The sequence below is a fragment of the Triticum aestivum genome, chromosome 2B (assembly GCF_018294505.1).
Source record: "Triticum aestivum cultivar Chinese Spring chromosome 2B, IWGSC CS RefSeq v2.1, whole genome shotgun sequence".
NCBI lineage: Eukaryota > Viridiplantae > Streptophyta > Magnoliopsida > Poales > Poaceae > Triticum > Triticum aestivum.
Genome location: NC_057798.1, coordinates 780,434,134 through 780,457,370, shown reverse-complemented (window position 1 = coordinate 780,457,370; position 23,237 = coordinate 780,434,134). Strand labels below are relative to the sequence as shown.

Sequence of the window (23,237 nt, the reverse complement as noted above, 5' to 3'; positions counted from 1 at the left end):
TGGTCAGCAGTATGACTTGTATCGCTCACAACTCACTTGTGTTCTACTCGTGCATATAACATCTATGCATAAAACCAGGATCTGATACCACTGTTGGGGAACGTAGTAATTTCAAAACTTTCCTACGCACATGCAAGATCATGGTGATGCATAGCAACGAGAGGGGAGAGTGTTGTCCACGTATCCTTGTAGACCGAAAGCGGGAGCGTTAGCACAACGCGGTTGATGTAGTCGTACGTCTTCATGATCCGACCGATCAAGTATGGAACGCACGGCACCTCCGAGTTCAGCACACGTTCAGCTCGATGACGTCCCTCGAACTCCAATCTAGCCGAGCTTTGAGGGAGAGTTCTGTCAGCACGACGGCGTGGTGACGATGATGATGTTCTACCGACGCAGGGCTTCGCCTAAGCACCGCTACAATATTATCGAGGTGGATTATGGTGGAGGGGGGCACTGCACACGGCTAAGAGATCTCAAGGATCAATTGTTGTGTCTATGGGGTGTCCCCCTGCCCCCGTATATAAAGGAGCAAGGGGGGAGGCGGCCGGCCAAGGAGGAGGGCGCGCCAAGGGGGGAGTCATACTCCCACCGGGAGTAGGACTCCTCCTTAATTTCCTTGTTGGAGTAGGAGAGAAGGAAAGAGGGGGAGAGGAAGAAGGAAAAGGGGGCTACGCCCCCTGTCCAATTCGGACAAGAAGGGGGGCGCACGCCTCCTCCCTTTTGGCCTCTCTCCTCTACTCCCGTATGGCACAATAAGGCCCATATACTCCCCGGCGAATTCTCGTAACTCTCCAGTACTCCGAAAAATACCCGAATCACTCGGAACCTTTCCGAAGTCCGAATATAGTCGTCCAATATATCGATCTTTACGTCTCGGACATTTTGAGACTCCTTGTAACATCCCCGGTATCATCCGGGACTCCGAACTACCTTTGGTACATTAAAACACATAAACTCAGAATATAACCGTCATCTAACTTTAAGCGTGCGGACCCTACGGGTTCGAGAACTATGTAGACATGACCAAGACACGTCTCCGATCAATAACCAATAGCGGAACCTGGATGCTCATATTGGCTCCCACATATTCTACGAAGATCTTTATCGGTCAAACCGCATAACAACATATGTTGTTCCCTTTGTCATCGGTATGTTACTTGCCCGAGATTTGATCATCGGTATCTCAATACCTAGTTCAATCTCGTTACCGGCAAGTCTCTTTACTCGTTCCGTAATACATCATCTCGCAACTAACTCATTAGTTGCAATGCTTGCAAGGCTTATAGTGATGTGCATTACCGAGTGGGCCCAGAGATACCTCCCCGACAATCGAAGTGACAAATCCCAATCTCGAAATACGCCAACCCAATATGTACCTTCGGAGACACCTGTAGAGCTCCTTTATAATCACCCAGTTACGTTGTGACGTTTTGTAGCACACAAAGTGTTCCTCCGGTAAACGGGAGTTGCATAATCTCATAGTCATAGGAACATGTATAAGTCATGAACAAAGCAATAGCAACATACTAAACGATCAAGTGCTAAGCTAACGGAATGGGTCAAGTCAATCACATCATTCTCCTAATGATGTGATCTCGTTAATCAAATGACAACTCATGTCTATGATTAGGAAACTTAACCATCTTCGATTAACGAGCTAGTCAAGTAGAGGCATACTAGTGACACTATGTTTGTCTATGTATTCACACATGTATTATGTTTTCGGTTAATACAATTCTAGCATGAATAATAAACATTTATCATGAAATAAGGAAATAAATAATAACTTTATTATTGCCTCTAGGGCATATTTCCTTCAGCCGACCCCCTTTTGGGGCGCGTCCTAGGCTGCCTCCCCTCCCCCTCCACCTATATATATGAGAGGATGGGAGGGGGCGCCACACACCATGATTCACCAATCCGTGTGTTGGCGCCCTCTTTCCCTCTAGTTCATCCTCCACTCTAAATCCATTGTGATTGGTGAAGCCCTGCAAAAATAGTTTCACCACCAACGTCGCCATGTCATCGTGCTGCCGGAACTCATCTACTACTTCGCCCCTCTTGCTGGATCAAGAAGGTGAGGACATCATCGAGCTGAACGTGTGTTGAACATGGAGGTGCCGTACGTTCGGTGCTTGATCGGAACGGGTCGTGAAGGTGTACAACTACATCAACCGTGTTGATAAACGCTTTCGCTTAGCGATCTACAAGGGTATGTAGATGCTCTACCCCTCTCATTGCTATGCATCTCCATGGATAGATCTTGTGTGTGTGTAGAATTTTTTTTTTGTTTTCCATGCAACATTTCCCAACAATTTCTCCTTCAGACCAAAAACCAGCATCTAGATGGATGTTAGGTTTAGGCTCAAAAGCAAACAAGTTCTTGTAAAAAGAAGTAGCAACATCAAGCATATCACTAGTGGAGGTCACAACTCCCGAAGGCCCAATCAATTCAGTGAGGTGGTTCTTCCTATGTCTATGATCAGCAAGGGCATGAAAATATGCATTATTATAACCTCCTTCTAAGATTTTTCTATCTCTAGATCTCTGCTAGAGGGCCGTCTCCCCCTTGCTCCAGATATCCTCCAACTCTTTCTTGATGTCTCTCATTCTATCAAAATCAGAAACAGATAGTTGTTGGGACTCAGACATCACACCTAAAATGTCAAACTCCATAAGGAGACATCACATCCCTCATATCGGGGGTGACCAAGCTATTTTTGCACTATGCAAATCACCGACAATTTAAAGCATCAAGTAGGAAATTGAGACGTCTTGCCCCCACATGCTAGGCGTGCAAGGAAAACCAAAAACGTGTATGAGGAGAAAGAAGACAAGTGTGATGCTGGCTTGGGCTAGCTGTCTGGTCAGCCTAGTTGGCCTCGGTCCATCCAGAGAATAGAAAGAAAAAAAAACAGAGCGAAAGTGAAACACACAAAAAACACAGAGAATATTTAAAATGTTATTACATAAAATAAAAATGTTACCGAATTTTAAAAAATACTTTGCAAAATAATAAAATGTAAATTTAAAAAATCAAGAATTTTTTATAAAATCTTGAATTAAAAACGTTGGTGAGTTTCAAAGAGTCTTTAAGAATTTTCAAATTGTTTGCAAATTTTTAAAAATTTATGAATTTAGAAAATGTTCTTGAACTTTAAAAAGTACTTGAATTTATAAACATTTTCAACCTTTTAAAAATGCTAAACATTTTTTAAGTATGTTTACAAAATTTAAAAATATTCATGAATTTTCAAAACATCTCTGCTCGGCCTTGCTCGATGCTGCTGAGTGTTGATGGGTTGAGTTCAGTATCTGCTTGCCTGATTGCCTTGCCTTCCTATCGTCCTTGGATCTGCAACCGTGATGTATTCTTCATCACAAGATACACACACTTGAGAAGACTACAAGATGGCTGGATCAACACGATTTACCGGGACAGCGATATCAGAATGCAGCCAGAAGCGCACGACAAAAGACAATGTATAATAGAGTAACAATAATCCTAATAATAATCATAGCATCCAGCATAAGCACTTGCAACAGCAGCAATGCAATGCAGATCTATGACACGCCAAGTGCTGCCAGGACATGATATGGTTGATTACATGAACCAGCAGAAGAACACCAAGTTAATTATCGGGCGGCAGACGGTAGAAAATGTCAATAGTATACAAATGAAGCGACAGCAAGTCGTCAGATTGACCTACTGCATATATAGAGTATTAAACAGAAACTCTGCCATCGACAAGCTAGCTGCTACTGACAAATGCAAATCCATGTGCATCTCGAGCGCATTTCAACCAGAATGCTCATCTCTGCACCTCCTGGAGCCAAGGTTCAGAAACTAAAAATTGTATGAAAAAGGGATCATTCACTTTGTTGGTGCTGGATCCATATGCTAGCTAGCTAGATCAACCAGGATGCCAGGTATTTAGCCCTTGCCTGCTACAACAGCACACGGGGATCAAAGAAGTGGACCAACAAGAATCAAGTTCAACTAGTGCGTTCATGCTTGGATGGAAAAAATCTCACAGCGACATAGCCGTGCAGCAGCCGATCTTGCCTCTCGAAGACTGCAGCTTGATTTCGTAACTAGATCAAGCCGTTTGGGTGTTGACAACGGTACCGTTTTCTGTTCTGAAACCAAAAAGATCAACACGCAGCAGACCAGTAGTATAAATCTTACAAAAAGGATCGAGTCATTCCATGTCCCCATCAGCTAGCTGCTAGCAGATCCTGGTCAAGGCAAGCCCCTGCCGCCCAAGGACTTGGTCGCAGCCGTCCTGGACAACACCTTGATCTGGCCCCTCATCCGCCCCCAGGCCCTCGTCCACCACGGGTCAAGCCTCAGCCTCCTTCTCCCCGTCCACCGCGACCCGCCTCCGCGGGTTCTGGAGCCCGAGCGGCCGCTGCGACGACCGCGCTTGCACGGCGGTCCCCCAGCGAGGTCAGCTTCTCGTGGTTCTGGTGCCGGCACAGCGTCGTCCACTCCTCGGTGGTCGGCGTGGCGTGGGACTGCATGCACAAGATTATACTGTTACATTGAAGACCAAGTGACTTTGGGATGAGAATGGTTGGATATTCATTGAAAAGCTTTGTAATGCGATAAAAAATAATGCAGGCAACTTATGAATAGATAACCCAAGATCAAACCCAGCAATTAAGTACTCACAAAATTCAGCAAAGTTCTGCAAACATATTTTTCTGTTAGTGAAACTTGTAAAGTTAAGCTCGGTCATACAGCAACCAAGGCAACTGTGCTGTGCTCTATAGTATGTGTGTTGCCCTGATTCAAAGGAAGGACATGGATGAGAAGGAAGCACAGACATAAAGGAGACGAAGGTGATTAAAGGGGAAAAAATAGCATTTGCACATAGAAAGCACCAACAGCAATCTGCCAGAGGCTCCTAGGTTGCAGGTTCAACTGCACCAGTAGACTAAACAAAGGCTTAGTTGTAAAATTATCGGAGTTCAGTACCAAAAAGGAATCAGTTCAATAGACTAATGATAACTTGAATCACAAAAGTGCACCGCAAACAGGAAGAAATGTAAAAGGTTGCGTCTGCATGCAGGAAAACAAAGTTCAAGCTTTGACAGGCATGCCAGAAGAAAGTACTGCTGTAAATCACTATAGATGAACTTGTTTTCATGGGTGAAAATTTAGTAACTTGCTATAGGTGAAATAGAGTGTCCCAACTTGCAGAGGTGCAACTCAAGATAGATGCCATGCGGAGGAGAATAGGAACTAGACATAGGTGTGAACTGAAAACAATTTGGTATTCTAAAGAAACAAAAAAAATGTTGCAAGGAAAAGAATGCCAAAATTCAGATCCGTAGCGAGTGATTCTCTGAGATAAGTGCATTAATCCAGACAGCAAAGTTCCGTAGATTGGATGGATTGACTTGATGGCCACAGGTTGGATGGATTGACTTGATGGCTTTGGAAAAGGCTTCACTTATCCAGGACAGGATGCAAGGATTGTGGCGGGGATAGAGCAGAAAAGTGCAGTGTGGCCGAGTGAAGGAGTTTTCAGATGTGATGGACCAAAAGGCATGGCACAGATATTGCTCCATCTGTACATCAGTACATGACACAAAGTATTACACAATCCATCTGTCCATAATTACCATCCCTTGACAGTATTAGCAACCTCTATTTAGTTCTATGTCGAAAAAAAACTCTGTATAGTTTCTCTGGAAAAGCCTTCATTATAAATATGTGATTGAAAGAAGTAGTATTAATAGATTTGCCATGGAAAATATTTATCATTTTCGCTAACATAATTATATAAGAAGAATCGACGATTATAATCACTTTGGTAAAAGTAAAAAAGGATTCAATCTAAAGCAGTTTTTGTTGGTCGGTAAATAGTGCTCATCAGGTAATTTGAACTGTAGCCGTTAGATTGTCTCCAAGCACTCCAGATGAAGAGAGGTGAAGCGAAGCAGTAAGTGGAACTCGGCGATGAGTTCATTTAATGACTCGAGCCCTTAAATCTCCAGTGAATGGCCAGATGTGCATGATACCGTTTCGAGGCCTGACATATGTTTTAGGAAGACACGGCGAAAGGATAAGACAGGGACTAAACAGATGACTATACATTGTGGCCTACTGACAAGGTTCCCAAATCTGATGGACCAAAAGCACTTAAGAACTCGAGCCTTTAAATCTCCAATGAATGGCCAGATGTGCACGATACTGTTTCGGGGCCTGACATATGTTTTAGGAAGATACAGTGAAAGGATAAGACAGGGACTAAGCAGACGACCATTGTGGCCTGATGACAAGGTTCCCAAATCTGATGACCAAAAGCTAGTGCACAATGCTCAGTGCAAAAAAGGGTTAATGGCACGGCAAAGAAAATTGCTCAATTCCAGCCAAGCCGCAAACTACAACACAATCAATATGCCATCATTACCTTCCCATGAAAGAACTACCAATCTCTATTAAGTTCAGCAAAATTCTTGCTAAAAAAGATGCATTGTGAGGTGCAGCAAGGATTATCCTGATCTTAAAAGTGCAAATAATACCATTTGGTACGTCATTCAAAATAGCTTGTGATTCTGCATTTAATTCAAAACTTTAGTGTCGTATATTTATTAAAAAGAATGAATAAATTTTCACATCGGAAACCAAAAGACATTTTTGCATCTTATATCTTAAGATAATTTTTGTATGGAATCAATAAAGATAAATTTACAACTGTAACGGTGAGCACACAAGACTTCCAGATAACACAAGTCCTGCTTGACTGGAATAAATGTGTCTAAGAAAGAACACTACAAAGATGAACTGGCAGCAATGTCCTGATTTAAACTTGTATTCAATCTCCATTATCTTTGCCATAAAAACTGAATCAATTGTTGTGACTTATGATCCAGTGTTTTTTATGATTTCGCAATACCCCTAGAATTCTACTTATAGTGTGTTAGATCCTCCCTTTCACTTCTCTAATTACCTCAAGATGGCGCATAGGAAAGACAAACAAATTAGCTGGATCAGCTTTGCCACAAGCACAAAAAAAAGCAGCAACCACTAAACTATGTAACAAATACTTACTGATCACATTAATGAGCTAGCAAGTATATCAGACAAGCTATGTGATAGTTATAACTACAAATGAAAAGAAGTACTCCCTCTGTAAACTAATATAAGAGCGTGCAGCAAGGATCTAAACACTCTTACCACTTGACACTGTCGGTGATGATAATAACGATGGTGGGAAGTTGCAATATACTTGTGACTGTTTTGGACATGAATAACACACCCTCTCAAGCTGCAATGTGTCGACGTCCTGCGTGTAACAACCTTGCTTGGCCGACGAGACTCCGACATAATATAGGAGCAAGTGCCTCCCAACTGCACCCTCGATTACGCAGTCAGAATCCAGCGAGATTGTCTTCTCCATCTGCCACTGGGTGGAATTCCCACCATTATTTCGCCACCAAACAGTATAAATAAGGCATTTTGTGTCTGGTTTAGGCACAAACATCATAGTCCTGCCTTGGCCTCCCTCCGCGATGGCCACATCATCGCCCAAATGTCTGGCACAGGGTGGGTGATCAACCATGGAGAACTCCATCTTACGGATGTCAAGCACGATCAATTTTTCAATTGAACCTGAAATCCAGTAGAAGCAGCCATGCGCGCAGTGGCGCGACACGAACCAAAACTTCCATGTCGATAACTGTAAGCCAGGTAAGCTCCAAATCAGGGGTGTAATGGCTCGCCATTGCCCTGTGGTGGAAGAGAAGACAGCGGCGACCGGTTTATTTTCAAGCACCACCAGCCAGATCACTCTGAACGACGTCTCCTCCGTTGTGTCTGCCTCTTCTTCGTCGCCGGAAGGGACGAGGAAGCAATCGGCGAAGCCCCGCCTCTCTATCAGGAGTTGGACCGCAACCGAAGCGGCTACGTCACCGGGGATCGGGGGAAGCAGGAGGTACTGCCGGTGCAGGGGGTCGCACACCACCGTCTCCTTGAAGAGGGGCTCGTGACGGCCGGGTCTGTCGAGGAGGACGCGGCCGTCGCGGACCTCACGCACGGTCCAGTCCAAGGAGGACCCGGGGAGGAAGCCGAAGTCGAAGTCGAAGTCGTCGTCGGCGACGGCGCTGGCCGCCGGCGCGGAGGGATGAGGCGGTTCGGCGGGGTGGAAGCCGCTGTAGTCGACGAAGCCGAGGAGGGGCGGAGGGTGGAGCTTGCGGAAGCGCCGGAGGAAGGCGCGGTCGGCGACGAGGCGGCGGAAGGAGACGCAGACGGCGGAGGCGCGGATGAGGTCCTCTGGGGTGGGAAGGCGGAGGAAGATATCCGCCAGGAGCTTGCTGGGGATCACCGGCAAGGCCATTTCCCGGCCGTTCTTCGGCGTCGGTGCTGGCGGCGGCGGCGGCTGCGGCGGCGGTGATGTGTGGGAGTTGGCACGAGACTGGTAGGCGACGGCCTAAATGGGCTGTAGAATGGGCAATCTGCGTGTAGGCTGAGAAATGTGCTGGAGTGGCTGTAGAATGGGCCGACAAATTTATCTTATTTCGTTGAGATAGATGGACCTGTCACTCGAAAAAAAAAAGGATATTGTCTCAAAATAAAGTTAGAGGAGACCCTTTATTTCAATCGACTGATGCTGGCCGGCACAAACCTCCTTGCGAGCCGTCCGATCGAGTTTAATCGTGCAGTGTTGGGTTTGTCGATCTACCCTCTCGTTAGGGTTTCTCCTACCCTCGGCGGCGACTTGAGCGCCACCATAGGGATCCTGCTACCCTCCCCCCGACTTCGCTGAAGGTTTGTATTCTGGCCGATCAGGGGGCTCTCTGAGCATTGCCCGGCCTGGGTGCTAGTATCTCTCGGCTTGGGGTTAGGCTAGGGTTCCGCTCAAACACCCGATCGAATCTTTCTCGGGTTAGGGAACAAGCATGGCGGCGTCGTCTTCAAACTCCAGAACGGGGGACTTGGAGGCAATGATGAGCGAGTTGGGCCTCCAGGAGGAGGACATGGACGATGTGGTGGTGGAATAGGAAGATCTGCTGCCGCCGGAGACGACTAGATGGATGGCCATAGTGCGAGTTCACACGGAGAAGAAGTATAGCCAGTATGGATTTTACAAGATGATGAGAGCGGCATGGGATCTCGCGTAGCCAGTACAGATTCTCCATCTCGAGGAAAATTTGTACACGATGCAGTTTGCTTGCCTCGGTGACTGGGAGTGCGTGATGCAAGAGGGACCCTGGAACTACAAAGGTAATGCAGTGATTATGGCTGAGTATGATGGATTCACAAAACCATCGCTGATGAAGCTGGATACTATGGAACTATGGATGCAAGTGCATGATCTGCCGGATGGATTCTATCCGCTTCTGAAAGCTCTTGCCAGGAAAGTGGGAGAGGTCATCTATGTGGAGCCTAAGTCGCAAGATTTTGAGGGAAATTTTTACAGGGTTCGGGTCAGAATCAATGTGTTTAACCCCCTAAAGAATGCGGTTAGCCTGGTTCATCGAGAAGAAAGGAAGATTTTCAAGGTCAAGTACGAGAGGCTCCCTGATTGGTGTGCAGTTTGTAGCCACCTAGGGCACCAGTTCAAGGAACATGGAGATGGGATTCATGCAAAAATCGGCGCTTGTTTTCAAGGAGCTTCGCGCAGACTGGTTTCGAGGGGCTGGCCCAGGGCCTGGCCAGAACCGCACAACTGGAAGGGGAGGCCGTGGCGGCCGAGGTAGAGGCGCGGGACGTGCCAACCAGTCAGGCGGACGGGGCCCAGCCTCAGGGCCGGCTGCTTTCTCCGAAGATGAAGTGACTCGGAACGCCACAATGACAGAAGTTGACAATAATCGCAAGCACACCAAAGGTGATCCGATGGAGAAGAACCAAACTGTAAACCCCCAGGCGCAGGTGGCACCTGCAGTTCCAAGAATGACGCTTGGGGAGACACCTCTCTTGCTCCCAGCGCCGCCCTTGCCGATCAGCCCGAGCTCCAAGCAGGAACCCAAGAGGGCCAAGATAGATGCAGCTTCAGAGAATGCTCCAAGGATGTCCTTAACAACCAAGTTTCAAGACAACTCAACGGCGTCCTCCAATCTGGAGGGTTGCCGAGCGCAATGAATACCCTGTGCTGGAACTGTCACGGAGTGGGCAATGTCGCGATAGTTAACGAGCTTCGCGAGCTAGCGAAGAAGTTTGCCCCTCCTATTCTCTGTATTGTAGAAACACAAATTGAGAGAGGTAGGGTAGAAGAACTTGCTAGAACTCTGGGTAATGATAATAGTTTTGCTATAGATAGTCAAGGGAGGAGTGGAGGCATTGGTATTTTCTGGAACAATCCAATAAAATTGGAGATTTTGGGTTACTCTGTTTACCATATTGATTGCTCGATCCAAGACCCCGGAAAAGATCCATGGCGTCTGACTTGTGTGTATGGGGAAGCGCAAACTCATATGCGACACCAAACATGGACAGTGCTGAAAAATATTAGTAGCCTAAGCGCTCTAACATGGCTTTGCATCGGTGATTTTAATGAAGTCCTACGTCCGGATGAGCACGAAGGGGTGGGCCAACACAACAATGCCCAGATTCAGGGTTTTTGAGACACCATCGACGTGTGCATGTTGATGGATTTGGGGTATAGAGGTCGTTTCTGGACTTTTGAGAAGAAGGTAGCCAGTGGCACTTTTACTCGTGTCAGATTGGATAGGGCCCTTGGGTCGGCGGAGTGGAGTGCTCAGTTTCCACTAGCAACCTTGTCCCATCTAACAGCTGCAACGTCGGACCATTGCCCTATCTTGAGATAAACGAGAGTAATACGTCTTCGGTATGGAAAGATTTTCGGTATGAGACCATGTGGGAAACTCACGAGCATTGGCAGGAAACCATCATGGAGAAGTGGAGCTCCAAACATCCGGGACACACTATCGCGGAGATTAGGCGCAAACTGGCTGAACTAGCTACAGATCTGTCAACATGGAACAAGGATACTTTTGGCAGCGTGCGGAAGGACATACGAGCGCTAAAGCTAGAGTTGGATCGCTTGCGAGGCGACCCAATGAGGACCGGACCGTCACATGTGGAAATAAAAATTAATGATAAATTGGTGGAATTGTACCATCGGGAGGAGTTGATGTGGCGTCAAAGATCCAGGATCGAGTGGCTTGCTGCGGGGGATAAGAACACATGGTTTTTTCATCTTAGAGCCAGTATCTGACGCAAAAAGAATATGGTCAAGGCTTTGGCAGATTCATTGGGAGTGCTCATCGATGATCCAGCTGAGTTAAGAGAGATGGTAAAGGACTTTTACCAAATGTTGTACACATCAGAAGGCGTCACTGGGCTAGAGGAGGTTATGGCACATGTCCCTGTTAAGGTGACGACAGGCATGAATGAGACTTTGTGTGCTCCATACATGAATGAAGAAGTAAAAGTGGCTCTTTTCCAAATGTTTCCAATGAAGGCGCCAAGACCAGATGGGTTCCCGACTCATTTTTATCAGAGACACTGGCCTATATGCGGAGACGAGATCACGAGAGTGGTCCTCAAAATTGTCAAGGGGGAGGAAAGTGCGGAGAGCATTAATGATACTGTTTTGGTGCTAATACCAAAGGTAATGAACCCAACTCTGCTATCTCAGTTTCGTCCAATAAGCTTGTGTAATGTCCTATACAAGATTGCTTCAAAGGTGGTGGCGAACAGACTCAAGCAAATACTCCCTGACATCATCTCTAAGGAACAGTCAGCCTTCATCCCAGGCATGCTAATCACGGACAATATCATATGTGCATACGAGTGTCTGCATTTTATGAAAAGATCTAGAGCAAAGACCAATTGTAAGTGCATCTAGTGCCCCTTAGTGATTTTGGTGTATTGAAGACTTATAGGTTAAGGGACTAATGCGTTTGTGAGTGTACACAGGTCTATAAGTCTATGAGGAGTTTGATATTTACAGAGAAAGTCGACCCCTAAAAATGAAGTTCTTCAAGTGAAGACTTTGATATTCTGAAGACTTTCTGAAGACTTTGAAAGTGAAGAAATTGGTGTGACCTTGAAGACTTGGTATTCATTTGTGGAACATGAAGCGTGAAGACTTTTGTTTTCATAGTTTCATTTTCTCCTTCTTGAGTCATAGGAAACACCGTACTATTAAAGGGGGTCGAGGAAATACTAAGGAAGAATTTCCATGTGATGCTCAACTCAAAATCCTAGACCTACCAATCCCTTCGAGTGAAGCCTTTGGAAATCTCATACAGTTCAGTCACTTTCTTTAGTGACAGAGACGAAGTTCTTCTGGTCGCTGATGAATTTGTTCTGACTGAGGAGTTAGGAATTCGCCAGTGCGAATTACCTACACAGTGAGGAACATGATAGCCCTGAGGAATTTGAGAGTCAAATTTCCGACCGTTGCTGTGCTGCGCGCTAGCTGTCCCAAAACATCTTATCCACCTAACAGTCATATCATTGAGGGGCATTTATGTCTTATCATGTCGGGCTGCTCCCTAGGCTATAAATAGCCGCCCCCTACAACCACTAGTTGGTGGGCTGCTCCGAGAGAACTTGACACTTGTCATTTGAGAGCAACCCATTCTCCGAGGACTTTGAGCAAAAATCATCAAGTGAGGAAAATCCCAAACCCAAACACCTACAAACCCCAAAGTGATTGAGCATCACTGAAGAAATTGATCCTGCGTGGATCCGACGCTTGTTACCTTTGAAGACTGTGCTTCTTCCAGACGGTTAGGCGTCAAGGTCTAGAGCATCCAAGAGGAATTGTGGATCGCCGAGTGACCAAGTCTGTGAAGGTTTGGAAGTCGCCTGAAGACTTACCACGAGTGATTGGACGGGATCTGTGTGATCTTAGTTCAAGGAGAATACGGTGAGGACTGGGTGTCCTGAGCTGCGTGCTCAGAGACTGGGTGTCCGGGACTGCGTGTCCTCGAGTTTAAATACTCAGCCGCTCCAACCAGACGTACAACTGAGACAACAGTTGGAACTGGTCTACCAAATCATTGTCTTCACCAACCTAACTGGTTCTATTTCCTCAACCCTTTCATTTCCTCATTGCTGTGTTGAGTGTTTGTTCATATCTGTGTTTGAAGACTTTGACTGAAGACTTTCTCAATTTCCTCAGTTCAATTTCTTCAGTCTGTTTGTCTTCATCTTGTGTTATCCTGTGATTACGCTTTCTGTACTCTGTGCTAGTCTTCATTTCATCATGATGACCATGCGTGTATTCTGTTATGCTTACTTCTGAGTACTTATTCCGCTGCTAATAGTTCTTCGCTAAGGAATTTCCTCACCGGCAAATTCCTCAGTGAAGAATTCATAAAAATCGCCTATTCACCCCCCCTCTAGTCGACATAACGCACTTTCAATTGGTATCAGAGCAAGGTACTCCCTTGTTCTGTGTGATTTTGGTTTAACCGCCTGGAGTTTTAGTTATGTCGACCGCAGGTATGATCAAGGTCTCGGCTGGGTGTCCTACCTTTGATGGAACGGACTACCCCTACTGGAAAAACAAGATGCGAATGCATCTCGAGGCAATTGACAATGATCTCTAGTATTTTGTGGAAAATGGTGTTCCCTCTGTTTCACCCTCACTGAACGCTACCGATGTGAAGAGATTCAAGCAACTTGATTCTCAAGCGAAGAATATCATATGTGGCCATCTGAGTAAAGGACAGTATGGAAGAGTGAGTGCTTTGGAAACTGCTAAGCTTATCTGGGATAGGCTGTCCAAAGTGAATGAAGGAGTCTCAACTCAGCGTGACTCTCGAGTTGATGTTCTTCGAAATCTCTTCAACCGCTTCAAAAGACTCGACAATGAAAATGTCCAACAAACCTTCGATCGCCTCACTGACATCTCGAATGAGCTTCAAGCCCTCGATGCCACTGACATCACTGACCATGAGGTGGTGAAGAAACTGTTGAGATCGCTTGATTCCTCATTTGATACTCTGGGTCTGATGATACAAGAACGGGCTGACTACAAGTCTCTTGATCCTGCTGATATCCTCGAAAGGCTAAATACTCACGAGTTCCAGCTTGCTAAAAAGAGAGATCTCTATGGTTCGAGCTATGGCAAACCACGTGCCCTGAAGGCCAAGGTTGTGTCTGAGTCTGAATGTGAGGACTCTGGTAGTAGCCTTGGTGATCCTGAAGAACTGAGCCAGGAGCTAGCACTGCTCGTGAAGAAATTCCAGAAGTTCTCAAGACGTGGTCGCTTTGGAAAATCCTCAAGAGGCAGTGACTCCTCATCAAGTGACTATAAGAGAAGGTTATGCCACAAATGCAAGAAACCTGGTCATTATATTCAAGATTGTCCTCAGTGGGAAAAGGAATTGAAGAAGACGAAATACAAGGATTACAGTTCTAATGATGCGAAGAAGAAGAAGAAATCATCAAAATCTTCGTCATCAAAATCCTCGAAGTCTTCATCCCACAAGAAGAGCAGCTCCAAGAAGGCTCGGGCATTCATTGGCAAGGAAATGGACTCTAAAGCTGAATCTGAGGAAAATGAGGAAGAGGAGGCGTCTGAAGAATCCGAATCTGGTGTGGCGAGTCTGGCCTTCGCTACTGCTTTCGTTAGCAAGTCCATCTTCAACACTGAAGAAACTGACCTCACCGACAAGCCTGATGAAGATAACGATGACTACGCTCCCACCTATTGCTTCATGGCAAAAGGTGCAAAGGTACTCAAATACACCTCCTCTGAATCTAGTGAAAATGAATCTGATGAGAATCTCAAGCCCAGCTACTCTAAACTTGCAAAGATTGCTGTAAAACAACAAAGGGCTTTTGAAAAGGTTCAAAACATGCTAGACAAAAGTGATGATATGTTGGGTGAAGAAATGGATCGCACTAAAGCCCTGACTAAAAATCTTCAGAGATTTCAGTCTAGGTTTGATAATCTTCAAAGTCATCATAACACTCTCTTATCTGATCATGAGAAACTTTCTTATGAATTTCTTCAAAGAAAGCAAGATCTTGAGAAGCTAAGAGTGAGTTATGAAGATCTTCAAAAGGAGCGCGATTCATTACTTGCTCAACAAATCAGCACTTCTCAGGAAGAATTTGTTCCTCCATGCTTAAAGTGCATTGAACGTGAATCTGCTAATTCTTCACTTGAATGTTCAAATGCTTCAACTGTTACAAATTCTTCACCTGCCTCTGCTATCACTAATTCCTCATCTGAGGACATTGCTAGTATCACTGATGATGCAGGGCTGAAGGAACTATACACGAAGGCATGTACAAAAGCCTCAAAGGGCATCAGATTCTCTATGATGTGCTCAAAAAGAAGATCCTCAACAGAAACCCTAGGAAAGAGGGTATTGCCTTTGAGAGGAAACTTAATGCTGATGGAACATATTAGAAACCTGAGCAGTACCCCAAAACCTCATGGGTTGCTGCAAAAGGACCTCCAGTTGATCCATCCATGTTATCTGGCTTTACATGTGAATCTCCTCATTCTTCTGATGAGTCATTTGACTCCAATTATAAACTGTTCAAAAATCAGAATGGTGAAGTATTTGCTAGACATGTTGGGACTAACTGCAGGAACGATTCCCCTATGAAGAAAATCTGGGTTCCCAAAAGTTATGTTGAAAGTCTTCAGGTGAATGTCCTCATGACACCACCTGTGAAGAATAGGAACCCCAGAACAAACTCTTCATATGGACCTAATTCTTCATATGGATCCAAGTCCTCATATGGACCAAATTCCTCACGTGGATCAAATTCCTCAAATGGATCAAAGTCCTCACATGATTATCATCGTGCTAACAACTCTATTTCGCAGGGTAGAGCTAAGGGCTATGAATATGCACATTATTCTTCAAATCATTATGTTCATAAGTCCTCGAAGAATTTCTCTGCTTATTCATATGCTTACCCTAACCCCTCTTATGTGAAACGAAATGGTTTGGCTTCTATGCCACCATTCTCATATGGTGCTCGCAGAGTGATGAACTCTTTGCCACCCCTTCAAATGTGGGTGGTGAAGAAAAAGAACTAATCTCTTCTGCAGGGTCAGGTCTCCAGACATGCCTTAACGTCTGAAGAATTTGCTGGGGACCTGACAAAATTGCCTGAAAGGACGCAGGCTAACCATGATGAAATGAACGTCCTCATACTGCTATATCTGTTTACCGCTTGATGAAATTCATCTCATGAGCTTAATATCATATTCTTCACTGATGAAGCATATGAGATTGTAAGTTACACTAATTCATCTGCAGGATGATCAACCCAAAACCACTGAATGGGTCCTCAATAGTGGATGTACAAATCACATGACTGGTGACAAGAATCTCTTGATGGATGCTCCTTTATCACCGTCACATCTGAAGCATATCATCTTTGCTGACAAAGGCAAAAGTCAGGTATTGGGTCTTGGTAAGGTTGCGATCTCTAAGGATAAACACATGGACAAAGTCATGCTTGTTGAGTCCTTAGGATACAATCTCATGTCAGTCTCAATGCTTTGTGATCTTGATATGGTTGTTGTCTTTGGCAAGTATCGCTGTGTTGTGATTATGGAAGCTGACAATTCCAAAGTCTTCGAAGGCTTTAGGAGAGGAGATTTGTATATTGTTGATTTCTCTACAGGACCACAACCAGCCGTGTGTCTACTTGCAAAAGCTTCAGAAGGCTGGCTATGGCATCGACGACTTGGTCACGCAGGCATGAGGAATTTGCACACGCTTGCAAAGAAGAAGCATGTCATTGACATTGAGAATGTCAAATTCCTCAAGGATCACTTATGCGGAGCCTGTGAAGCTGGAAAAATGACCAAGGCCAAGCATCCAGCAAAGACTATCATGACCACTACTCGTCCATTCGAATTGCTTCACATGGACCTCTTCGGACCTAATCATTACTCAGCAGTCACTAATGCTGCTTCTCTATATGGTTTTGTCATTGTTGATGATTACTCTCGATATACATGGGTACACATTGTTACTTACAAACATGAAGTGCAGGAAGTCTTCAAATGATTTTCTTCGAGGGCTTCAGCCAACTTTGGTGTGAAGATCAAGCACATCAGAAGTGACAATGGAACTGAGTTCAAGAATTCCGGTCTTGATGACTATCTTGATGAACTTGGTATTACTCATGAATTATCTGCTCCTTATACTTCTCAGCAAAATGGCGTCGTGGAGCGCAAGAACAGAACTCTTGTTGAGATGGCTCGCACTATGCTTGATGAATACAAAATGCCTGATCTTTTTTGGATTGATGCAATTGATACTGCGTGCCACATCATCAACAGAGTATATCTTCACTAATTCTTCGAGAAGACGGCCTATGAACTCCTCACTGACAAGAAACCCAATGTGAGTTATTTCAAAGTCTTCGGTGCTAGATGTTGGATTAGAGATCCTCACCACAATTCTAAATCTGCACCGAAAGCACATGAAGGTTTTATGCTTGGTTACAGAAAGGACTCGCACACCTACAGAGTCTTCAACATCGCTCTTCACAAGATTGTTGAAACTGTAGATGTGCGGTTTGATGAAACTAATGGCTCGCAAAGAGGGCACCTACCTTCTGTGTTAGATGAACTAGCACCTGAGGATTCTATCAAGTTCAAGGCAACTGAAGATGTCATTCCTACTGAGGAATTTGCTGAAGAATTCATTCCAGTACGCGAAGAACATCGAGCTGACGCACCTGAAGATAATGGTGCTGAGGAAAATGATCAAATACCTCGACGTCAACCAGCTCATCCTCGCGTTGCAACAGAAGTACAAGTTGACGAGATCATCGATGACATTGAAGCGCCAGGTCCTCTCACACGCTCAAAAGCTTCACGTTTATCTAACTTTTGTGGGCACTATGCTTTTGTCTCTATCACAGAGCCCACTAGGGTAGATGAAGCATTTTTGGAGCTAGAGTGGATTCAGGCTATGCAAGAAGAATTACATTAGTTCGAGCTCAACAATGTCTGGGAACTAGTCAAACATCCAGATCCTCGCAAGCATAATATCATTGGCACAAAGTGGATCTACCGCAACAAGCAAGATGAAAATGGACTTGTGGTAAGGAATAAGGCACGACTGGTAGCTCAAGGCTACACACAGGTTGAAGGAATTGATTTCGATGAAACTTTTGCACCTGTTGCTAGACTTGAGGCTATTCGCATATTACTTGCTTATGCTAATCATCATGATATCATCTTATATCAAATGGATGTGAAAAGTGCATTCCTCAATGGTAAGCTTGAGGAAGAAGTATATGTTGCTCAACCCCCAGGTTTTGAAGATCCAAAGAATCCTGACAAAGTCTTCAAACTTAATAAGGCCCTCTATGGCCTCAAGCAAGCCCCTCGGGCGTGGTATGATACATTGAAGGAATTCTTCGTGAAGAATGGCTTCACACCCGGTTCACTCGACCCTACTCTCTTTACTAAATCTTATGATGGTGAACTGTTTGTGTGCCAAATATATGTTGATGATATTATCTTTGGCTGTACTGACCAACGTTATAGTGATGAATTTGCCTATATGATGAGTGAAGAATATCAAATGTCTATGATGGGAGAGTTAAAATTCTTCTTAGGTCTTCAAATTCGTCAACAACACAATGGCATATTCATATCTCAGGAGAAATACCTCAAAGATGTACTGAGGAAATTCGGCATGCAAGATTGCAAAGGCGTCAAAATTCCTATGCCCACAAAAGGCCATCTATGCACTGATGAAAATGGTATTGACTTCGATCACAAGGTATACCGCTCCATGATTGGTTCTTTATTGTACTTATGTGCATCTAGGCCAGATATAATGCTTAGTGTTTGCATGTGTGCCCGATTTCAAGCTGCACCGAAGGAATCACACCATAAGGCTGTGAAGCATATTCTTCGATATCTAGCTCACACACCAACACTAAGATTATGGTACCCCAAGGGCTCTGTCTTTGATCTCATTGGATATTCTGACTCTGACTATGCTGGTGATCGTGTGGACCGCAAGTCAACTTCTGGCACTTGTCATTTCCTCGGACGATCTTTGGTCTGTTGGTCCTCGAAGAAAAAGAACTGCGTATCACTGTCTACTGCGGAAGCTGAATACATTGCTGTTGGCTCTTGCTGTGCTCAACTGCTTTGGATGAAGCAAATGCTCAAGGACTATGGCGTCAACGTGAAGAATGTGCCTCTCCTCTGCGACAATGAGAGTGCCATCAAGATTGCTCACAACCCAGTTCAGCACTCGAAGACAAAGCACATTCAGATTCGTCATCATTTTCTTCGTGATCATGTGTTGAAGGGCGACATCTCCATCGAGCACGTGAAGACTGAAGAACAGTTAGCTGATATCTTCACTAAGCCCTTGGATGAGAAGAGATTTAGCAAGTTGCGGTGTGAATTAAATATCTTAGAATCTTCGAATGTTCTTTGAAAAGGACACACATCCTAACACTTATGCAAAATTGATGACTTAGATGTGCAACACATGAAGAAACATTTTTCTTCAATCAATGAAGAATAACACTCTAAGTGTGAAGAAATTAATGAAGAATTTGATTCTCAGAACCCTACGACAAATTGTACGCGGTGTCTGAAATCATCATTCTTATACGGTGGGTCACTCCACCACAAAAAGTTGAAAATCTTCAATTTGAGTTTTTTTTCTCAGTTTTGAAATTCTTCAATTTTTCAAATTCTTCAACTTTCCAAAATCTTCACTGGTTCCTTCGTTTTTCTTCGTTGGCTATATATATATATATATATATATATATATATATATATATATATATATATACATATATATATGAGTTTATGTCCTCTACAGCATTCACTTATAGCTATTTCTTCAAGTTGCTTTTTCTGCTAAGTGAATGTGATCGGACCCTTCCCCTCTATGCTATACTCAACCCAATCTATTCACAAATTCTTCATGTGCGTTCTATTTGAAACTCGTTCAAAGTCTTCACTGTGTCCTTGGCAGTTGAAGAAATTGCGAACGAAACTTTAAAACAAATCTTATCCAAATTTTCGGTTTTGCCGCTCAAACTGTTCCGCATCCCACGATGCATTATTCTATTCACCCATGATCGTACACGATCTCCACTACACAGTACGTGGGTGACACATGTCGCGTGAAGGAGAAAGGGCAGGGGCACGTTCGTCCTAAATCTTCGGGCGAACAGTTTTTCACCGTGTCTATAAATACCCCTCTCCCCTTCCTCACTTCATTTACTCCACTCGACCTCTCTCTCCCGCTCGAGCTCCTCAAACCCTAGCGCCACCACTACTCCATCGTCGCCGGTGAGGAAGAGCTTTGCTGCCTCGACCTCGTCGTCATCGTACTCACGCCGACCGCGGAAATCTTCACTCCGCCGCCGCCGTAGCTGTCTTCCTCCGCCGAGTTAGGGTAAGGAAGATCTAACCTGACGAACTTCCTGGCTGTTCTTCTCAGTTCGTCGTGTTCTTCATTTCGGGTAATTAAAAGTTACTTTTATTACTCGCTTTGATTCTCAAGCTTTCCTGAAAATCTTCAAAGGTGTTTATTCTTCAAATCTTCACACATACGAACACCACACACTTCATATGATCTTGAACTGTTTCTCTAAGCAACCATTTTCTTCAAGATTCCCTAATTGTGTGGATCTTTGATCTGTACAACTCTGGAGCCTAAGACAAGAACGCTTAGTGAAATTCCTCAAGGTTCATCTGGTCAAATTCCTCAAAACTTGTTCTTTTCAAAAAAAACCTTCTCAGAATGCATATGACCTCTCCAAATTCCTCGCACCTGTACTCTGTTCACAGGTACTCATGTCTGCTGCTGAATCACTAGGTTCTCATCAACTTAACTCATTTGCAGCGTTCCTCGAAGAAAAACTGCATACTTCTTCAGAGAACTCATTTGTTCAAATTCCTCAACTGAAGAATATGGCAGACGGTAAGAAGCCGCAGAAAGGAGGAAAGAAACCTGAGGTTATGACTGCGTTTGAAATCCCTGAGGAAATATATGCTGACTATTGCACACCTATGAAGCAAAATATGGCAAAGAAAACAAAAATCAGCGCAAGGTGCGCATTCAGAAGATTGAACGGAGATGGGCAAGGGAATGGAGGGAATACAGATATGTGACTCCAAAGTACATGAAGAAATTCGCCCTCAATCCTCCATGCCCAAGAGCTCCATTGGCACCTAGCCAAGTAGCAGATCCCACAAGCATCAAACGCGGTGAGGACTTTCCTGAAGAATGGGCTAAGCGCCAAGCCAAATTGGCAAGATAAGCCAAGGAGGCAGTGAAGAAATTCAATGAGGATTCTGCCACTGCTACTGCTACTGAAGCCTCAGTCAAACCGAGGAAATCCATGCCAAAGAAGCCTGCTCGTAAGCCAAGTGCTTCACCAACAGCGCCCTCACGGCCAAGTTCCTCAGCAGCGCCCTCACGGCAAATTCCTCACACTGCTACTGCTCCTTCAAAGTCCTCAGCTCTTGTGCATCTGACTACATGTCAAAGGACTGCTGGTTTCTCGATTGCCTCTGGTGTCTCAGCAAGTTTCTCAGCTGCACCAATTTCATCATCTGGCCCGACTCTGCTGAAGACCAAAGCAACAGCTGGACGAGGTCCTCGGCCAAGTCCAAAGAAGAAACAGGTCGCATTCCATGTGCCTTCTGATGATGAAGCTTCTGATGATGAACTTGCAGAAATCATCAGAGATAGACAGGTGAAGGCCGCTAGAGCCAAAGGCACATCTGTGCCACTGCTGTTGGATCCGAGGAAAATCCTCGATTATATTGATCTCTGGCACAAGGATCCAAACACCCCCATGCCTGATTTTCATCTGACCGCTGGTCAAAATCACATGCTGACCCATTTCATCACTGAAGAGAAATGGAAGTTTGAAAAGGCAAGAGAGATTAAGAAAGCTCAATACAGAAAGGAGAAGCTCCTGAAGAAAAACATTGTCAGAATGACACCTGAGGAACTTCTCCAGGCTCAGTCTGAAATTCAAGCCCTCAGCAAGGATTTTGATGCCTATTATGCTGATTGGCAAGGAGCCAAAGTCAGATTCGTCAACCTGACGAAGAAATTCACCAATGTTGCTGCTCCAACGCAACATGAAATTCCTCAGGCTGAAGTCTCAGCTCAGCCGACTGAAGAACATGCCAGCACCGCTGATGAAGTTCAGGCTGCTGATGAAAATGCTAGTTCCAGGGCTGATGATCCCATTCCAGCCGCTGAAGAAATTGCCAGGGCATCCACTAGTGGTGCGCCTGAAGAAACTGAAGAAGTCAGGGCAACTGCATCAGTTGCGCCTGAAGAAAATCAACCAGATTCCTCAGCTCCATCTGCACCTACACCAACTCCAATTCTTCCATGTGCATTTGATGTGAAGAAGACAAAGGCTGCAGAGCGAGCTGCAGTGAAGAAAAGGAAGGCATCAGCTGTGTCAAACTCTTCGGCTGCGAAGAAACTGAAGCCAATGACCAGCTCACTCGAAAATCCAATTGATGCTGTTCCAATTTCCTCCATGCCATCAAAGGACCTTGTTCCTTTTGGAGAAGACTATGATATCCCAATCGGATCTGATGAAGAACATCATTCTGCTGCTTCGTCAGAGCAGGTTGATGAAGAAATTGAAGTGGACGCAATCCCTTCAACGCCAGTCATTTCCTCACCTATGCCTCAGTTCACAGCTGAAGAGGCTGGTGTTGAGGAAATTGAAGATGAAGATGTGGATATAGGATGCACCACACCTGTGATGCATGATGACTTTTGGGAAAGTCGGCATCCCAATACTCCTCTCTTCACCCCGATCCAACAGATTCCTCAGTCCCCTGCACCAACAGTTCAAATGGGCTCTGAAGAAACTCAACCCACTCTCTCTGTGCATGAAGAAATTCCAACCACTAGTGCTGATGAACCTGTTGCTGCTGATCCTCAGACTGCACCTGTTGAGGAACAAGAAATTCCTCAGCCTGAAGAACCTGAGCTTGCGATTTCTGAGGTGGTGATGCAACTCACTGACACCCCTCTGCCAAAGCAGAAGAATCCGTTCTCAAGCAAACAGAAGTTTAAGGCTGAAGATTTCTTTGCCGAGCATGTATTCTTCACTGATTATAATCCATATGATTCTGCTCGCATAAGGAAGAGGCGTTTCTGGACTGCCAGCCAAGCCAATTTCTATTCCTCAGTGCTCTTCAACAAAGACAAAGTCTTTGATCATGCACATATTCCTCATGTGGACATGGAGTCTCTGCCCGGCTTTGAGCCAGTCCTCAGTGTTCTTCACGACACAG

General features: G+C 44.9%; 1 protein-coding gene across 2 annotated transcripts; it reads right to left on the bottom strand.

Annotated features, from left to right (window-relative positions):
* Positions 1–3,603: 3,603 nt before the first annotated feature.
* Positions 3,604–8,498, bottom strand: LOC123047367 (uncharacterized). 2 transcript variants are annotated; one of them, XR_006422967.1, is made up of 3 exons: positions 7,193–8,498; positions 4,039–4,521; positions 3,604–3,948 (listed from the first exon to the last, which is right to left on the bottom strand). XR_006422967.1 is itself a non-coding variant. In XM_044470904.1 (2 exons), exons 1-2 carry the CDS (start codon positions 8,349–8,351, stop codon positions 4,247–4,249), a joined length of 1,434 nt encoding a protein of 477 aa, XP_044326839.1. In that variant the 5' UTR covers positions 8,352–8,498; the 3' UTR covers positions 3,604–4,246. The 2 variants fall into 2 exon arrangements, 1 of the variants encoding a protein (XP_044326839.1); XM_044470904.1 differs by having other exon boundaries at positions 3,604–4,521.
* Positions 8,499–23,237: the final 14,739 nt, after the last annotated feature.

What these genes read in the sequence shown, in the direction of transcription:
- LOC123047367 (XM_044470904.1), bottom strand. Translation starts at nt 8,351, where the DNA reads ATGGCCTTGCCGGTGATCCCCAGCAAGCTCCTGGCGGATATCTTCCTC. An exon ending in ATCACCGACAGTGTCAAGTG is followed by an intron (nt 4,522 to 7,192) that starts GTAAGAGTGTTT and finishes TTGTGCATGCAG; the next exon opens with TCCCACGCCACGCCGACCAC.